Source organism: Xiphophorus maculatus, chromosome 3 (assembly GCF_002775205.1).
Source record: "Xiphophorus maculatus strain JP 163 A chromosome 3, X_maculatus-5.0-male, whole genome shotgun sequence".
Lineage (NCBI taxonomy): Eukaryota > Metazoa > Chordata > Actinopteri > Cyprinodontiformes > Poeciliidae > Xiphophorus > Xiphophorus maculatus.
This window is the reverse complement of record NC_036445.1, coordinates 14,716,759-14,734,366: the sequence shown is the minus strand read 5'-3', so window position 1 is coordinate 14,734,366 and position 17,608 is coordinate 14,716,759. Positions and strand designations below refer to the sequence as shown.

Here is a 17,608-nt window from a genome sequence, read left to right as displayed (position 1 = left end):
AAACAACAACATCCATAGTTAGAATGGTACAAATATGTACACAAAGGCCAGGCCTAAGTCTTACTGAAAAAATATACTTTATGTTCATGGCTGTCTCCATTCACTCTGACTGTACATGAGCTATGTTGTGAAGAAGAGTGGACTAGATGTGCAGAGGTAGGAGAGACATTCCTAAAAGATTTGCAGCTGCAGTTGCAGGCAAAATAGATCTTTCTAAGTATTCAATCAGGGATGAAATAGGAATGTACAGAACCCTTTTGCAAGTTATTTGGAGAAACAAAAATTTAATTAAAAGCCATTTATCTATTTTTCTTCCACTACACAATTATGCACTACTTTGTGTTGATCTATTACATAAAATCCCAATGAAACATGTTTTCTGGCTGTAATCTGACAAAAATTTGAAAAAAGTTATTTGCACAGTTAGAACATTTCCCTTTAACTTAAATCTTGCAAGATCCCATCCCCTCCACAGTGCTTCGTGTTTGCAATTTTTGCAGCGGTTCATGCTCACCCATTAAAATGCAAGAGATATATGTGGTGTGAAAACATTAATCAGTGAACACTCACACTTGGACATAGTACTGTTTTCCTAAGGCAGAGTTGTGCTGCTGAGAGTCTGCCTTCGTGGCAGCTGTGGACCTTTTGAGGTCTGGTTACGATATGGGAACAAAAGCAACAGACGCTTCGACCACACCAGAATAGATCAGAATGCCTCAAGTTTCCTCACTATGGTTACCTCCATCGAATATCTGAGGGATGTTATTAACACTCGTGAAGTCCGCTCATTTCAGAAATGATGTGCATATGTCTGTTTCTTCAGTAGACTTCTGTATATTTGGAGTCTGTACCAAATGACTGCAGTCTCCATCGGTGATATATGGTAAAGATGTTCTGGAAGCACTTAGACCTGCTCCAGGGACGCAAGAAGCCCTGGCCACCCCACAGTGTTTATTGCTGCCTTCCTCCCTATCCCATCTGAACAGTAGAATGTATAAGAAAGCAATAAATCCTGCAGAAACCTGATGCTGGGTCTTAAATAATGCAGTCACGGACAGGTGTGAGAAACACAGGTGGTTTTACCATCAGTAACAAAATACAAGCTAAGTTTGTGATGTGAAACCAACATGGATCTAATTCAACCAGCTGCCTTGTTGTAACCAGCTGTATGTTTTATATACATATCCTAATGCCTGTGTAGAGTCTGGTTCAAGATAGTGTTTTTGGTCACAATGTTTTACACTATACATGCAAATTTGAACTGAAAATGTTTCTTATTTTGTCAATATTATGCTCCCAGTTCACGATATTGTTTTTTTATAAACAAACCCTACTTTTGCTGCATAGGCTTTTATTTTCGAGTGTTACAGTAAATGGGATTGAATAAAACTGCAAACAAAAAAATTTGAAAGTAAGCCATGTATTATTTTCCATCCTCTACACTTTTTTAGACTATTTTGTGTTGATGTGTCACTTAAAATCCCAATACTATAGTGACTGTGAAGAAGAGGGTAATGTATGTCCACTGGCTGAAATCTGTGTCTATGTAGACATATTGTGAATGATAAATAACTCATCTTAAATAGTTTCCCTTTTTCCTTGTTCTTTCTTTTCAGGATGACAAAGATTTGGTTCACGAATTTGTGGTAGCTGAAGGACTGACGTGTTTGATCAAAGTGGGAGCTGAAGCGGACCAGAACTACCAGAATTACATCCTCAGGGGTATGAACACTAGTAAACTAACAATGCTCCTTCCTTTTACCTCACCACGAGGATGTTTCTAATCAGTCCTGTAACAACTTTTCTTTCCATAAACCCATCAAGAGCCACATGTGTGTATATAAACTATGTAAATTGATGATTCTGCTTGATGACCCTCTTGCACAGACACACACGCAAAGTTAAAGCACATAAACACACTCAAGTGTGTGCAGCAGATACTGTGGTTCGGTTAGACCAAATGTAGCAGCTGCCTAATTTATGGCTCCCATGATGGGGAGGTGAAAGATCATTTGTGAGGAGGCTGAAGAGGTGAAGGACACCCTGTCTGTGGATACTTGAAGACCACAGCTTTCATTCTAAAGTCACTACCATTTAACAGCCTGCTGTGAAAAAAGCAGGTCACACATGCTTAAGTGTCTAATAAAGTTCTGCCAGGATATTACAGATCATAAAACTAATTCCCCTTTGCCTTCTCTCTCTTTCTTTCTTTCTTTCTTTCTTTATTTCTTTCTTTCCTTCTTTCCATTTATTTTATTTGTCTTTGTTTTATTGTCTTTCAATTTGAATATGTCACTTTTTTATCCTGATTGCACTGATTTTTTTAGCCTGTGCTTTATTTACCACGTAGGTTTGATATTAGCTTAATATGAGCTTATGCCAAGTATTTTTCTTTACATGGGTCAAACACCTTTCAGAGTGTTTTTCACCCCTGTATTGCACATTTCACTTACATGCTACACCCACAAGTTTATTAGAGCTATTTTACAACCTATTATTGATACTTTTTTCAATGAAAACAGTCTGATACCTGTAGGATAGTATATAAATTTATTTTATTTTATGTGAAATATTCTATTATATTGTGATAATGATAAATACCTCATACATATATCATAGTTCTTTAAGACAAATATGAAAAAGATGAAATTGTGCTGGCAGCTTAAACTTTATTAAAAAGGAGATTTGAAACTGGTCTCAAAAATTCTGATCAATTCATCTCAATTATTCTTAGTTCATCTCATGTCCTGGGCTACCTTTCCAGAATCTGATCTGAAATGGTTCAGGCTTCATCTGAGTTGGCTCACATTCAGACTCATAAATCATAGCGGGTTAAATGACACAAAACATGATGGAGGATGAAAACAGCTGGCTTTTGGAAACTAACTTATCCACAAACACAAGTTATTACTGAAGTTTGGCTGAAGATTGTGAGACCACCTTTCTTTGGGCTATTCAAAGAAAAAATTGTGAAATATCTTGGCACATTCAAGCCAAACTTTAATATGTTGTTCTGGGATTTTATGTGACAGACCAACACAAGCAATCCATAACAAGTCCATAGCAAAATTAGACAATATTTTCATATTTTTACAAATAAGTACCTGGAAAGCATGCTATGCATTTAATTTCCTACCCATATATAAACTTCAGTGGGTTTCTAACCCTAACTAACTAATAACTAACTTCTGAAGTTTACTTTAGAAGAAACCTTAATCCAAATGCATTTACTGTACTCTCAGTATGAATACAGTCATGCCATGAAGGTCCAGGGACTTTCTTAAGGAACTTTAGAGAAGAAGCAGCTTGGCTTTCCGCCTTAAGTGAACACTCTGGTAAGGAAAGCATTAATCACAGACACAGCTAATAGGCTCATGAAACTCTGGAAGAGGTGCAGAAATACAAATCGTAGGTGGAATAATTGTTGACAGGACAACTGTTTAGGTACTCTTTTATGGAAGAGTGTCTGGACTCCCAGAAAGACACAGAAGAAGAAGATGCTCTGGACAGATAAAACCAGGATAGAACTTTTTAGCCTGTATGCAAATCCCTTTAATATCTGGAAACTTTCTTGGAAGAAAATCTGCAGAATAGAAACTAGGGAAGAGTCTCACCTTCCAAGGAAAAGGTCAAGGACAACAACCCTAAACATAAAGCGGAACAATGAAATGGTTTAGATCGATGATGTCCGAAGTCAGCCCTCAGAGGCCTGCATGTTTTCGTTCTTTACTAGTTTAACACACCTGAAACAAATAATCAACTGGTGGTTCATTACCAGCCCTCTGTAGATATCTGACAAACTGACGAGGTTGTTGGACCATTTGAAACAGCTATATTAGAGCAGAAGCACATCTGAAGTTGGAAGAACACCGAGCCTTAATGACCGGAGCTGGACACCCATGGTTTGGATTAAAACACATTTACATTTCTGCTAAACTTTTAGATGATTTATCGCATAAAATCCCAGTACAATACATTAAACAACACCAGTAAAGTGACTGGATATTGTTAAAGTTCAGAGGGTATACGTGATTTTTCACGGTGCTGTATTTTAGTCAGTCTGTTGCTATTGTTTTATGTCTTCACCACAGACTGCTGTTTTCCGTATGTTTCTCTACATCACCATGAGAAACACTCTCCCTTAAGAATTTTTAAACTGTTTCAACTCTTGACCTAATTTCTGCTGACAAGCTGAGGAAATGTGGAGCATAGTAGATCACCCTCCCTCTGTGGGGTGTTATTTGGAGAACACAAGCTGAGTTTGAGCTGGAACCCACATGCACAAGTCAGAAATGCATGTAGATCTGACTGCTCTGGTGTTGATGACTTCCAAGAGCAGCTAAGTCAGAAGGATTCTCTACAGGGTAAGGGGAGTAAATTAGTCGTCTTAACTTTTCACACATGCACAAAAATCACTATATGGTATCAAATACTGATCACCTTTAATGTGGGTGTTTGTTCTGCAAAGTCTTTCAAGTTGAGCCTTGGGGAAAAAACAGAGGATAAGCAAAGAGAATACAGTCTTGAACCCATCTGTCTGGTGTGCATTAAAAACCTTCCCGACCAAACAATCTTGCTCTCTTTCATGAAGCTGCTTCAATCTTACAGATCTTTTGTAGTTAGAAACGACACACAGACACACATGCACACACGCACACATGCACACCAGTCTGCTCGCCTTTTACAAGAACAGGTTCCCAGTCTTAAATCTGTGAAAGATTCTATACAATCCACACTTTCCCCCTTCTTAATTTTTTTCTTTTTGTTTTTTTTTCTTTCTTTTTTTGTTATTTTGTCTTGAGAAAGCCCCCTGGAGATGTCTGTGGCTAGTTAGTGCTCACACAGACCTTTACATGGCCCCTCACACCTGGCAGAGGCCTTCAAAACCTGGGCTTAGCTCTTGAAAACCTGAACATTTTGGGGCTCAGGGGAGAGCTTGTGTGCCTTTATCATCTCAGCAGAAGTAAGGGTGTGAGGTCACTCTTTCAGAGGTGCCAATGCCATCTGGTTCTCCTGTAAACTTTGTAATTAGTTATGAATCCCAGAGACGCCTCATTTGGATCATTCAGTCCTCATTTGCGTTAAAACACATAGTCTCTGCTTTGCATCCCCGAAAAAGATGTAGAAACAGCCCTAAAATAGGTTCATATTTTAATGTGATAGCATCAGCCTATATTGAAGAGATTTCATCATTCCATATTTAAATGTTACATGCTATAGGAATCGTCTCACCTGGACACTCCAATGGAACTTTGGTCAGAGATTAAAACTGAGCTTTTTCAGCAACAAACATTTCAAATGTCTGATGCTGCAAAGTAAAGGATGACATTTTGTGGAACCTGCTTCTCCTTCAATGTTCCTTGGAGCCTTGCTAAAGTGCATAACAGCATGATGATTGTTTTTCTTAACATTACAAAAATTCACATAAAAAACTGCTAGTGAGTAATAAGAAGCTCACTAGCAGTGAGAGACCCAGTCATCATGACTGGATCTCTCACCAGGCTAATTAGCCAAAACATGTGGCCATATAGGCTGCAGAGATCCACATATTCAGGGGAAGAATCTTGTTGATGGGACAACTATTAGATCCTTTTGGAAGTGCAGCAGGAAGAGTCCCTGAGATACCTTATTTGCAGCTGGACAAAGCAAACATTTGGAAGAAGCTGCTCTGACCAGATGGCACCAAAAAAAAAATGGTGGTGCCAGCATCTTGCTGTGGGGATGCTTTTTTTCTAAATTCAACTGCGAAGTATTGACATGTGGAGATTGAATACAAAATGCATGGTACGAAATTTTTAAAAAGTTATGTTTCATTTTCCTACTTTTGTCACATAACATACCAGTAAAACGCAGTTAAGTTTTTGGTTGTAACGTGACAAAATGTTCAAGGTTTTTAAATTGGAATCATTTTGCAAGGCAAGTCACTGTATTCACACCTAAATATGCCTTTGTGCCATTCTGTCTTTTCCATTTGTGTTAAAGTACCAAATGTACTGTGTTTTCAGGGTAACCTATCACTGTTGACAGCCCAGTAAGTGCTTTCACAGCTTTAAAATAAAAGCAGCCTGTGCAAATGGTCAGCTAGGTTTCAGCAGGAAGCTTAAGGTTTTTGACTGTGGTAAGAAAAAGAATCCTTATGGTACTAATTACCAAGAACAAAACAAGTAGACGGGCTGGAAGGGCCGAATCACAGCGTTTCTTCCTGAATCTTTGTTTCATTGGCCGAATTCATAAGAACACGAACATAATAACAACCATGTTTAATTGGTTTCTATAAAAACAGGAGTGACTGAGGGAAAAAAGGGTAGATTAAAGAAGCAATAGTTACAATGGACTTGAAGCAATTATTCTCTTCTTTGAAATGCTCCTTGTTGACATTCTTCATTTTAAGTTGTGTTTTTAGCTATGCTTTCCCGAAGCCCGTGCCATTTCTGTTTGCATGCGTTTGTTGACAAAGCACTTGCCGTCTTAAATCTGCAGTGGAAACAAATTAAAAGCAAATATTTGCTTTTTTAAACATGGTAATTTAGAGAGGCTGCCTCCTTTCTTTACTCCCACAGTGTAGCGAAAAACTATTTTCTGGGAGAATTTTTTATTTCTATTTTTTCTGGTTTTTGCTTTTATGTTCCATGTAAATATTTCAGATCATCAAACACATTTTAAGATAGACAAACACAACCAGAGACAAAAAAATACAAATCAGTTGCCATTAAGAGGTGGTGACAATAAACAGTTGGCTTTTTTTAATCACTAAAGAGAAATGTAGCCCACGCTTCTTTGCAGAATTATATTAATTCAGCCACACTGGATGTTTTTCTGATCATAAACAGTCTGTTTAATGTCATACCACATCAGGTAATTCAGACCCAAATTGTACTTTAACTAGGCCAAACCAAAACATTTAATTTACTGGACATTCTCCTTCAGGAATTTCTGTAGCAAATTTGTCCTTACATCAGCATGGCAAGTCGTCCTGGTCGTGAAGCAGCCAAACAGCCGTCACATGTTCAGATGGGTTTAATTTAAATGCTTTCTTGATTCTGCAGTTAGCAGCTCTGGGTGCAACTTGTGAAATCGAACCACAAAAACTGTTTATTGATAGTTAATTCATTACTTCACAACGGTGACAATTATATTTTTATATCGTGCTAGGCTGGTGTATATCACTTTTATCACCAAAATTTTTTTATTATTTTTTGAAAATCGTTTTGTATAAACTCAGATTATTTTTGTCTGCTATTAGTATTTGATTGATAATCTGAAACATATAAGTGTGACAAAAAAAAAGAAATCCGTTTTGGGTCAAATACTTTCACAGCTTTGAACCGGAGCACTCTTGGATACATTTTTGGAAAACATGTCCATAAATTGTCATGCTGAGGAGGCTATATCTCATCTGCTGCTTTACACTGCATGGTAAATGTAGTATTTATAACTTTAATAGATAGGACTTGTGTTGTGAACAAGCCAGATCCAGAAGTATAACTATGAAATAATTTATGGCCATATTTTTCATTTTTATGCTTTTATCTCATCCTGTCTTCTTTGCTCCTTTGAGGTGTGTATATTCCTCTCTCTCTGCTGCTACTGTTTTAAGATCTCCTGTTTCTGATGACACGGCTGTTCTATCACGGCTGTGATTTCCTACTTTGTGGCTGGAGGTTCTCAGAGAAACATCGGTGTGGGGAAAAGGAGCTGTGTTCCAGACGAGTGTTTCATTGCCTCCTAAAACATTTGGGACGTGGATCTCTGTTCCCAGCAACGCACCCGGTCTAGCTTTTGGCCAGGGATATTCATGGGCAGCCATGTCTGAAACTTTGAGTGCACCTAAAAACACCAGACTAGATATGATTTCTTCTTTTTTTGTTGTTGTTTGTCTCTGCCAGGATGTAGTGCTTCAAACTGTACATGTGGCATGTCACTGAGGTTGAGGAGTGACACAGCTGCGCTTTGCTTTTTCATCCCAGTGCCAAGATTGTGTGCGATCCAAAAGTTCACAGTAAACAAACAATTTTTCTTCTTTCCTACAAATAGTAGCTGAGCCAGCTGTGTTTTCTTTTTTGTTTTTCTTTTTACCTCTTTTGTGCTGAGATATAAAAAGAAACCCAGCAGAAATCACAATTTGTCACATGTTCCATGTTAATACTCTTAACCTGCATCAAGAGGACAGGCTGGCTTCAAATGTGTACAGATGAATGTGATCATGTGTTCCTGAAAAAAAAAAAAGCAGCACATTTTTCCAGTATACCGTTACATACTAGAGGGTCTTTTTAGTGCTCTTAATTTAGAATCTGGATCATTGTTTTGACTACCACGCTTTGAGTGAAAACCCAGGCACAGTTGAGGTAACAGAGGCGTTGGAAGCCGTTCTTGGAAACAGTGCGTATTGCGTTGTCTGGCTGTGTTATAGGTCGTCTGCTCTGGAGGGGAAACCTTTACGATGTCCCATCGTCTGGATAAACAATTCCATTCGGTCTGAGCTGTGCCGTGTGGATTTTGTGCAAATGTGTAGGTATGGATACTTGCTGAGGTTTTACTATTATCATTTACTTGTTTTTTTGTGATTAGGCTGGACCGATGGTAAGGGAGAAGATAAGTTCACCAGATATGCTGAGAAGAACAAGGATGAACTCCTCTCATTGTGTCAGTAGAAGCATAACTTTCTGGAGGTTTCATGCAGGTTTTTCACCCAATCTTTTGCATATTTTTCATACATTTAAAACTCCTGAATGCCTCATTCTTGACCTAAAGAGTCTATGTTGCTCAGTTTTAACTGACAATGCTCGTACCAGATTGGACCGCCTTTGCTTTCAGAACTGGCTTAATTCTTTATGGCACAGATTCAAAAAAGTTGTTTGAAATGTTCCTCAGAGATGCATATCGACATGTAAAATTCCAAACTGCAGTATATTTGTTGGCTGTACATCTATGATATGAATCTCTTGTTCCAGCATATTAAAGATTCATTGAGGTTTGTTGACTGTGGAAGGAACACTGTAAAACAAAACATTCTGTTCAATAATAGAGCTCAAGTGAACATAACTTAATTCTTATCATCTTGTTGTTTGTACTCATCTTGAACAAGTGGTGTGAACTTTTGGATAAAAAATGCTTGATAACGTAATCTATTTAAGTTGAGATAATGCAACAACGTTAAGTTATTTGAAAGTGATGATGATTTTGGACTGCAAAGGGTTAACTCTTAATGCCCTGCACTCTTTTTTATTTGAGGAATCGTCTTGAATGGCCATGAAAACAGAGTTGAAATCATCAGTCCAATTTATTAAAGCCAAATAAGTGATAACATTGTTTTGGACAAATAGTTTACCGTTACAGCGCTGGTCCATCACCATGCTTCTTATGGGAAACAGAGAAGATAGCACCGGACAACAGTTTCCAGTTCCTTTTCTAGGCCTCTATCTTAGTTACGCCCTGTGGAGTCATTTCCTTATCCATAGATGTGTGTATACGTGGTGTAGGGGTCTGTAGGGGTGCACACACATGTACGCGAGCATGCAAGCAGCTAAGAGACATAACAGAATTATTTATCCGTAACACACTTAAAGTTAAGGACATGCCCAGACGATACTCCATTTCTGCTCAAGCAAGCCTGCAAACTGAAGAGAAGGTTTTGAACATTTGTACAACTAATTTCACAGTTGAAAAATGAAACATTCACTAATGACGCCACGTTTCTTTAACGTGTGTAGGTCAACAAAATAATGCTGCTGTTGGTGATGTGGGCAGAAAAAAGAAATTTGATGAGAATAACACTTCAGCTTAAAAATATTGTTTACCATACCTTATTTGTATATAACTTATAGTGTCAAGATGTCTTTGCTATTTAGTTTATTTACAGCTAAACAAAATTTATCAAGTTATTTTAGGTTTTCAATACTTAAATCACACAACATAACTTCATTTGTTTTTATATGTTGCAATAATTCATTCTTTTGAGGCAATTGATTTATATGTGATGAGCCAACAAGGTATCCCACAATGCATTGTGCCCCCAGCAGCAGCAGTTTATTAAAGCACTTTTTTATTTGTCACAGAAATTAGTTTAAAGATGTCTAGGGTGGAAACGTTGACTCCAATGCTTCGTCTTTGTAGTGGGTTCATCAAGAATGAGGCTACTTTCTGAGCATTGCAGCTCTTATAATTAGTTTTTAGCATTTGCATTTGGATAAATGAAACTGCACCGTCAGTGAGTTGTATATTCATTTTTATGACCACCCTGCTCTGCTTCTATTTTTTAACAAAGTTTGAGTTGAAAAATAAATGAAAAGCAGGAGCCAGTGAGTGTTTCTAGCAAGTGTCTTCTTTCTATACAGTTCCTAGTTTTAAAAAAAATGTTTTGCTTGTTTGATTACAACATATTCAGATTTGTTAAGTTAATTTAAGTTATGGTGACTAAAATTGCACAAGTTAATGCAACTCAGAATTTCCTAGTTAGTCGAGTTGTGTAAATGTAAGATGTACTTTCACATACTAACATTTTTAAGTTTTGAAAACTTGATTTTTTGAGGCAACAAGTTTACTTTTTTTTTAAGTAATGTCCACTTATTCCTTCTTACAGTGAAGGAACTCATCATTTTAAGAACCAGTTTGAGTTGTGTGAAAAAGTCCATGTTTTCTCATCTTTCCCATTTTGAACAGTGACTTGGAGAAACATATAACTTTGTATCATTATTACATGCCAGGAAAACAGTTTCCTTGATGCTCTAATCAACTTTTTCAAGTAAAATAAATACATAAATTTGGAAATATGATTTTTTTTTTGCTTGTTTGTTTTTCAACCCAAAAAACTAGATACATAAAGATGCAATTTGACTTTTAAAATAAAACTTCAGCTTCATGTTACTGCATTAAAAATAATTATTTTGTAGCTTCTAAGTTTATAGTTTTTCTCATGAAAGTTACCTGTCTGTTAATTTTCTCCCCTGGGCTGACAGGAAAGACTCCATTTGGAAAGAGGAAATTTAGTTTCTCATGGTTTCAGCTGCTGACGTCCCAATTCTCGGCGGTGCACCACCTATATTTTTCTTTCCTTCCAGCGTTATTCTTTCAGTAAATTGAATCAAATTTTTGAAAACTGATTTTATTTATTTTTATTTTATTTACCTTAATTATAGGGCTTGTCTCACTGATATCCAACATCTCATTTACAAGAAAGACCTGCTTTAATAAAACAAAAGCAAAATTACAGACACAGCAACAAAACAAGCAATTAACTCCATTAAATAAGCTAATAAAACTTGAGCTAAAAGCAAGGGCAAAATTGACAAAAATGTTGCTACTAACAAATATTCTGTAGCTTAGCTTATATCTATAGTATTTATTACTCCCTTGTTGTATATTTATTAACACTAAAACAAAGAGTCCATGTGTTTGTGTTCAAATATAAAGCTTATTTATGCCACTCCCATTGAATCACACCATAGTGGCGCTCATATGAGCAAAAAGCTTGCATCTGGACCCAGTTCAACCCCACCTGCCTGACCTATATTCTGCCTCCCCTTAGTTTTCTCCCTGGATCTGTAGATGTCTTCCAAACTCAACAAACCCACTGGCTGGGGAATTCCAGTTCCTTTTCAGAGCCTGGTTTTACTATGAAAGAATTCAGAATAGAACTATTTCATGATAAGTCTTTTAGATTGTATTAATACATCAAGCTTTTACTTCATTATCCTCATCATTTCGAGCAAGAATATATATCCTGCCGTCACACAACATCCAAAGCTCAGAATCGTTTGAATGAGCTTTACATCAGATTTACATTGGTTTTCTTTTGGAGGGGGGGGGGGGATTCATGCATGTGACCAAAATCAGAATCACATCACAAACCCCTCAAGAGTGGTAAGAGTTTATCACAGCTCATTCTTCAATTCACTTTACAAGTGGGTGGATGTGATGCAGTTTGCCAAAGACTGTCCTGTTTGGATGGAATGTAGAAGCTCATCTGTTGGCCAAAAGCCCAGCTGTTCATTGTTCACTTCTTTCTTTTTTTTTTTTTTTTTTAAACATTTATCATTTATTTAGGACAGAAGCAACTCTACATTTGCAACTATTTCTAACAGAGGAGATAGAAGTAGAAAAATAGTTTTAAAAAATATTTTTCTTCCCCTCTTTTTACTGATCTGCCCTCCTCTGCACTTCTGTTCATGATGTTTGCAGTGCTTGCTCAGCCAAATATCAGAGAGGCTTTCTTGCTTTACTTAATGTTAATGTCCCATTAGCTCTGTTTGTTTGTCTCTGGGGATTGTGTTTGTGATTAGGGCCTACACCAAATTTTGTCAGATGCCAAATACATGCACGCCTGAAAATGAAAGTATCCCCCAGTTGTTTTACTTTATGGGGCTCAGTGCAAGTCTGGCAGACGGCACGGTGACTGGAATTGCGCTGGCAGAGGCACTTTGTCTGGCTCTAATGGTCTGGGTGATTAGCTGACTAACAAATAGAAGGCAGCCCACAACTATGTCTTAATCCAGATCATATACAATAAGAGCCGAGCTGTAAACTTGTCTTTTTATGACCCTCAAATGCTAAATCAGAAGTTAGCCTGAGGCATTGAATGCAGTGAGGAAAAATGTCAGAAACAAAAGGAAATGTGTCAGCTTTCAACATAATCATCAAATAAAGTTTCTTGGCTTTGTTTCTTGACCTTAGATTGTGTGACTACACACACTAGTTAAAGCTTCACTACATATACCTTCAGATATTTTGCTGTAACAAATGTCTGATCTCACTGGTTAGATTTAGTGACAAGTTTTTGGTGTCAACAGACTAAAACTTTTACACCCTTAGCCAATTTGCAATGTTTATCTCTAGTTAGATGTTGCTTACAAAACAAACATACAAACGTACAAAGTTTAAAATGCAAGAACAAATGAGTAAAACCATAAACTTTATTAATACCCATCAAAAAAACAAACATAAAATTAATGTGTGAATTGAGATAAATCTTGATTCTAATGTCAGTAAACCTCAAATTACTACAACCCAGAATTTTTGATATTTCACTTCTCTAAGCATCTTCTCTATCCCAGTGTCTAAAAGACCCAACTTCATATAACTAATAATATTTGTTGCAACTTGGAAAGTGGATGTTAAAGTACAGAAATGACATGTACTGGTAAATTTATTCATTGGGTCTGCTTTAGCTAACTTCAGAAATTAAACAAAAAGAATCCATGTAAATACCAAACAACTAAAAAACTCTTAAAATTATTACTTGATTTATTTAAGGGAAAGGTCTCTCTGAAGAAACTTGACCCATGTGAAATTAACTTAAATTACACATATTTTATCTCAACCTTTCTTGTCATGGCTACCAAACCTGAAAAGTCTATAAATTATTTTATTACAGCCTGTGTCTAAACATATGAAGTAGTCTAAAATGATTTGAAAGAACACATAATGCTGAATCATAGAAAAGTCAATAATTGTTGATTGACATACTCATTGATATCTGTCAGTATGAAAATGTTTAAAAAGCTATTTTAAAGGTTTGGGACTCGAATAACAAAAAATATACGCACTGGCAGACCTTCCTAGAAATGATTGACTCATTTGGAGGTAGTGTGATTATTTTGAGTTTGTTTGACACTTTCATGACATTTTCTTTCTGGTTCTCCAATCTGAGTTCACACAGTCAAGTTCCTGATGACGAATTTGACTGAGTTCCTCATTACTGCTCTTAAATAACCACACAGTACCTCTGTAAAGAACAAAATATGTGAAAAAGTAGGTAAAACCACAGGATGAAAAAGTGGAAAAAAAAACTTCTCAGTGTTGCAGTTGTTGTTTGATTTTCTTTATATGCTGTTCCAGAGGTCTGAAACTAAAACTGCAAATATACATATATATATATATATATATATATATATATATATATATATATATGTGTGTATATAGTCTTCCCTCGTGTGCACAACATAATTTCTCCCTCTTAAGACAGAAAATTACTTAAGGACACAGGTCTGTAACATGACACTGTACATTATGTTACAGTAAGATTGCATGTAGTCCTACATTTTTCATATTTTAGGGGAATTTTAGGGGAATTATAAGCAATATACAGTATATACTGATGCTGATATTTTTTTCAGCATCAGTGGAGATCAATCTAATGTCTCTTAGTAATTGATTTTTTTTTTCTTTTACAAGTCTTAGGGTTAAGCTGTAATTTGATCAAACATATAGTCTGTTCATGGGTTTTTATTGCTGTATGTGGCTAACAACAGCCCTGAAGGTCAATCAGTACTATTGCCAATCCCCATGAAGAGGCAAGCCATGAAATATAGCTTAAGAAAACACTATAAAGCACTCCAGGGCTGAGAACTGAGACTTTTTCCATAAGTTCATTACCACAAGCAACCCCTTTCACAAATTAGTTGTCATAAAGTCTTCTGTTAGTAACTCTTACTCTGAACATTTAATAAACTTTGCTTAGCTCACATAATTAAATAATGCACATTTTAAATCAGCATAGTTAGTTTAATCCATCTTTTACTTCTGTAGAAGTTCTTTTTCTTCTGATTATAGAAAGATAACCAAAAATAAACTCTACCTGAAAACTTTTTTTCTGGATCTTATCGTAAAGCAAAAATAACTTCTGAAAATATGGAGTGCTAAAATTAAAAATGTGAGTCCAGCTTCTCACTAAAGCAGAATAAACAAGATAAGGGGCTTTAAGTTGCATTAGCCTGGATAGAGAACTGGCCTGTAACCAAAAGTCCTGGGAAAATGGATGCTGTGCCCTAACAAGCCAGTTTGGCTGACCCATTTTATTTAAAATGCAAAAGAAACCAAAGTGGCAAGTGCAAGCAACACATTTCACTGCATAGCTGATTATTTAAAGGTAAATTTTGAGTTTTTTGTTGGGAATCTACATTTGACTATGCTCCCTTATGATGGTCCAGCCTCTCAGACCTCAGTGTGCTTCTCACCTCAGCAGTGGTCATGGAGCTGCCCTTCCTGCACATTCCTGAGGCTGTGGAAGATAATTACTGTGGTTTATGAGAGGGAGAGGCCCAGAAGAAACACTTCCATCAGACCTTGGTTGTTTAAGCTGAGAGTTTTCTCTCAATTCTAGGTCAGTTTATATCTCTCACAGTTCATTGGTCTGCAGTTACCTTTTGAAGTTTTAAATCAATCAATCAAGAAAGGAAAAAAATGCTTTCCACTGAGATAAAATGACTGATCAGCAGAGACCAAACTTCTCATTAAACACTGTCACTGAAGCTGGATTTTAGTAAAATGTAGCTCATCTTGCCTAAAAGCTTGGTTTAATGTTACAGTAACCCTATGTATCCTGTAATGCATCTACTATGTGTCATTGAAAGGTAATCCTTAAACTTTCTCACATATTCACACACATATTACAACAACAAACTTCAACGTATCAATAATTCAAAGCAATCTTCTGGGTTTCCTTAGGTGGAAACGTTTTACATTACTTTGAATCATTAAGGATTGAATAAAGTTGCTGTGATATTTATTGGAGAGATTAGTGTACAAATCATCGTCATGATGACTAAAGTTGTGGAAAAGTTTAGAGTATGGTTAGGTTATAAACTGATATCACAACCATTGGACATCTCACGGTGAACTGTTCAACCCAACGTCCGGAAATGAAGAAACAACTACTGACCTACCATTACATGGCCATCCACCTAAAACTTAGACTAGAGACTGCAAAACACTTGAGACGAAGTTGGAGGTTCTCCCACGATCCTCTAATTTGGATTATCGTTAAGACCACGATCTTAAACATCCAGTCAGAACTACACTGGTAGAGCTCAGCTCATCCATAGGCTAGAATGACCCAAAGTCCAAACCTGAATCCAATTTAGCTTCCATAGACTTAGGAAATATAGGTTCCCAAATGCTCTTCATCCATTCTGACAGTTGTGGCAATTTGGAAAAGAAAAAAAAGACCAGGCACAAATTTCCATCTTAACACTCGCAGCTGTCATTCCAGTAAGAGGTTGTTCCACAAACTATTAATTCAGGGAGAGTTGTAGGAAAAAGAAACATTACAGCCTAGATCAACTTACACCGAATAACTATTAGATATAGGTTAGTTTGCCAAAGTGTACCAACTCCATCTGCTGTCTGCATTGGTAATCATTTAGAAAGTGATTAGACAATTTCCTCTCTGTGCCCGTAGATATCCCTATAGTGAAGGGCAATACAGTTTACTTTAAACCGTTGCATGACTATTCAACTCGTGGTTTTTGGAGCTTTACATTAAATTGTACATAAGGGACCTTCAGCAATGAAGGCTTTCATGAAGCAGTATTTTTGATATGTGAGGAAAAAGGTCATGTTTATGTGGGCTCTATTGTGGTTTCTAACAGTTTGCATATATTTTGCTTCTCACTGAATAAAATCCATACGCAATATATTTGTTCTCGTTTTTCTTTTGCTTGGCTTCATGTATAAGCCAGAAATTCAGCCACTTTCTATATATTAGATTTTCTTTTTTTTCTTTTTTTTTTTACTAATGTCTTATGATAACATGTCAGAATGATCTGAAAGGTATTTCATTTTGTGGCTACCAGATAAAGTCTCATCTGTCAGCAGCTTTGTGTAATGGCACTTTTAAAAGCCTCATTAAGGCCACCTCTGTTTTCTCACTCCTGTTTGCTCTGGACATTCCTCAAAAACCACAGAGCACTTCTGCAGATACCTTTTACAGGTGCCTGCAAGAGATAAAAGTCTGCACAGTGATCCTATTGCAGGTATGGATTTGAAAAGAAACATGCAGGCTCAGCTGTTCCTGTATTTGTTTGTTGATGAATTTAGTTTTGTTTTCCTTGCTGCAGAGCATGCAGCAGAAATGAATCTTTAAGTACATTTTCGTCTGACATGTTGGGACAATCTGACCCCTTATTGATAAAAGATGAAATTCTGCGGCCGCTGCTCCAGAGAGCCATCAGCATGCACAAACACACAGAGATATGGATCCATGCTCGCTCTCATGCGTGATGTACACACAGCAGCTGCACCTGGGAATTTTGGCTTATCTACAGCAGATACATGATTTTCTAACCCGCCATGAGAAACGCAGAGGGAAATGTATCATAACTGCAGGCTTTTAGCAGGATGTCTCATGAGAAAGCGTTTTAAACTGCGTAAGAAATGATTACAGTGTTCTGTTTTTGAGGAACATTAAATATTTCTTTTATTTGGTCATTCACTTTGAGCTTCTATTGATATTAAACTAAGAACTTTTATATTTTTAATATATATATTTTTTTTACTATAACACCCCAATTTTACGTTATGTCAGTTTTTGCAGACATGTCTATGATTTTGCAGCAAACAATCTTTCTGCTCCAAGTTAACATTCTGAGGCAAAATGGCATTTTCACTACTACTAGACAAAAGATATTAGCCTATCTACCTTTGGTCATAAACATTTTGATCTTTTTTCTTCTGAAGTCTGACATTTACTAGTGAAGCCTCCTACACACCGACATACTGAGGTGTGACAATACTGACAGGGTCTAGTCTCAAGTTGATTTACTTATTTTGTAGACCTTTATATCAATGGTCAGACTGCTTTCACATGAAGTGTCAAGTAAGGTCATTCTTTTTA

General features: G+C 36.7%; 1 protein-coding gene across 5 annotated transcripts in view; it reads left to right on the top strand.

The window, feature by feature from the left end:
- The window catches only part of LOC102220724 (FH1/FH2 domain-containing protein 3), a 98,290-nt gene that overhangs the window by 53,351 nt on the left and 27,331 nt on the right, over positions 1–17,608 (top strand). For all 5 annotated transcript variants that reach the window (XM_023331542.1, XM_023331540.1, XM_023331539.1 and 2 more), the window contains exon 5: positions 1,617–1,722. In XM_023331542.1, the coding sequence (XP_023187310.1) occupies positions 1,617–1,722 (106 nt within the window). The remainder of the gene's footprint in view (positions 1–1,616; positions 1,723–17,608) is intronic.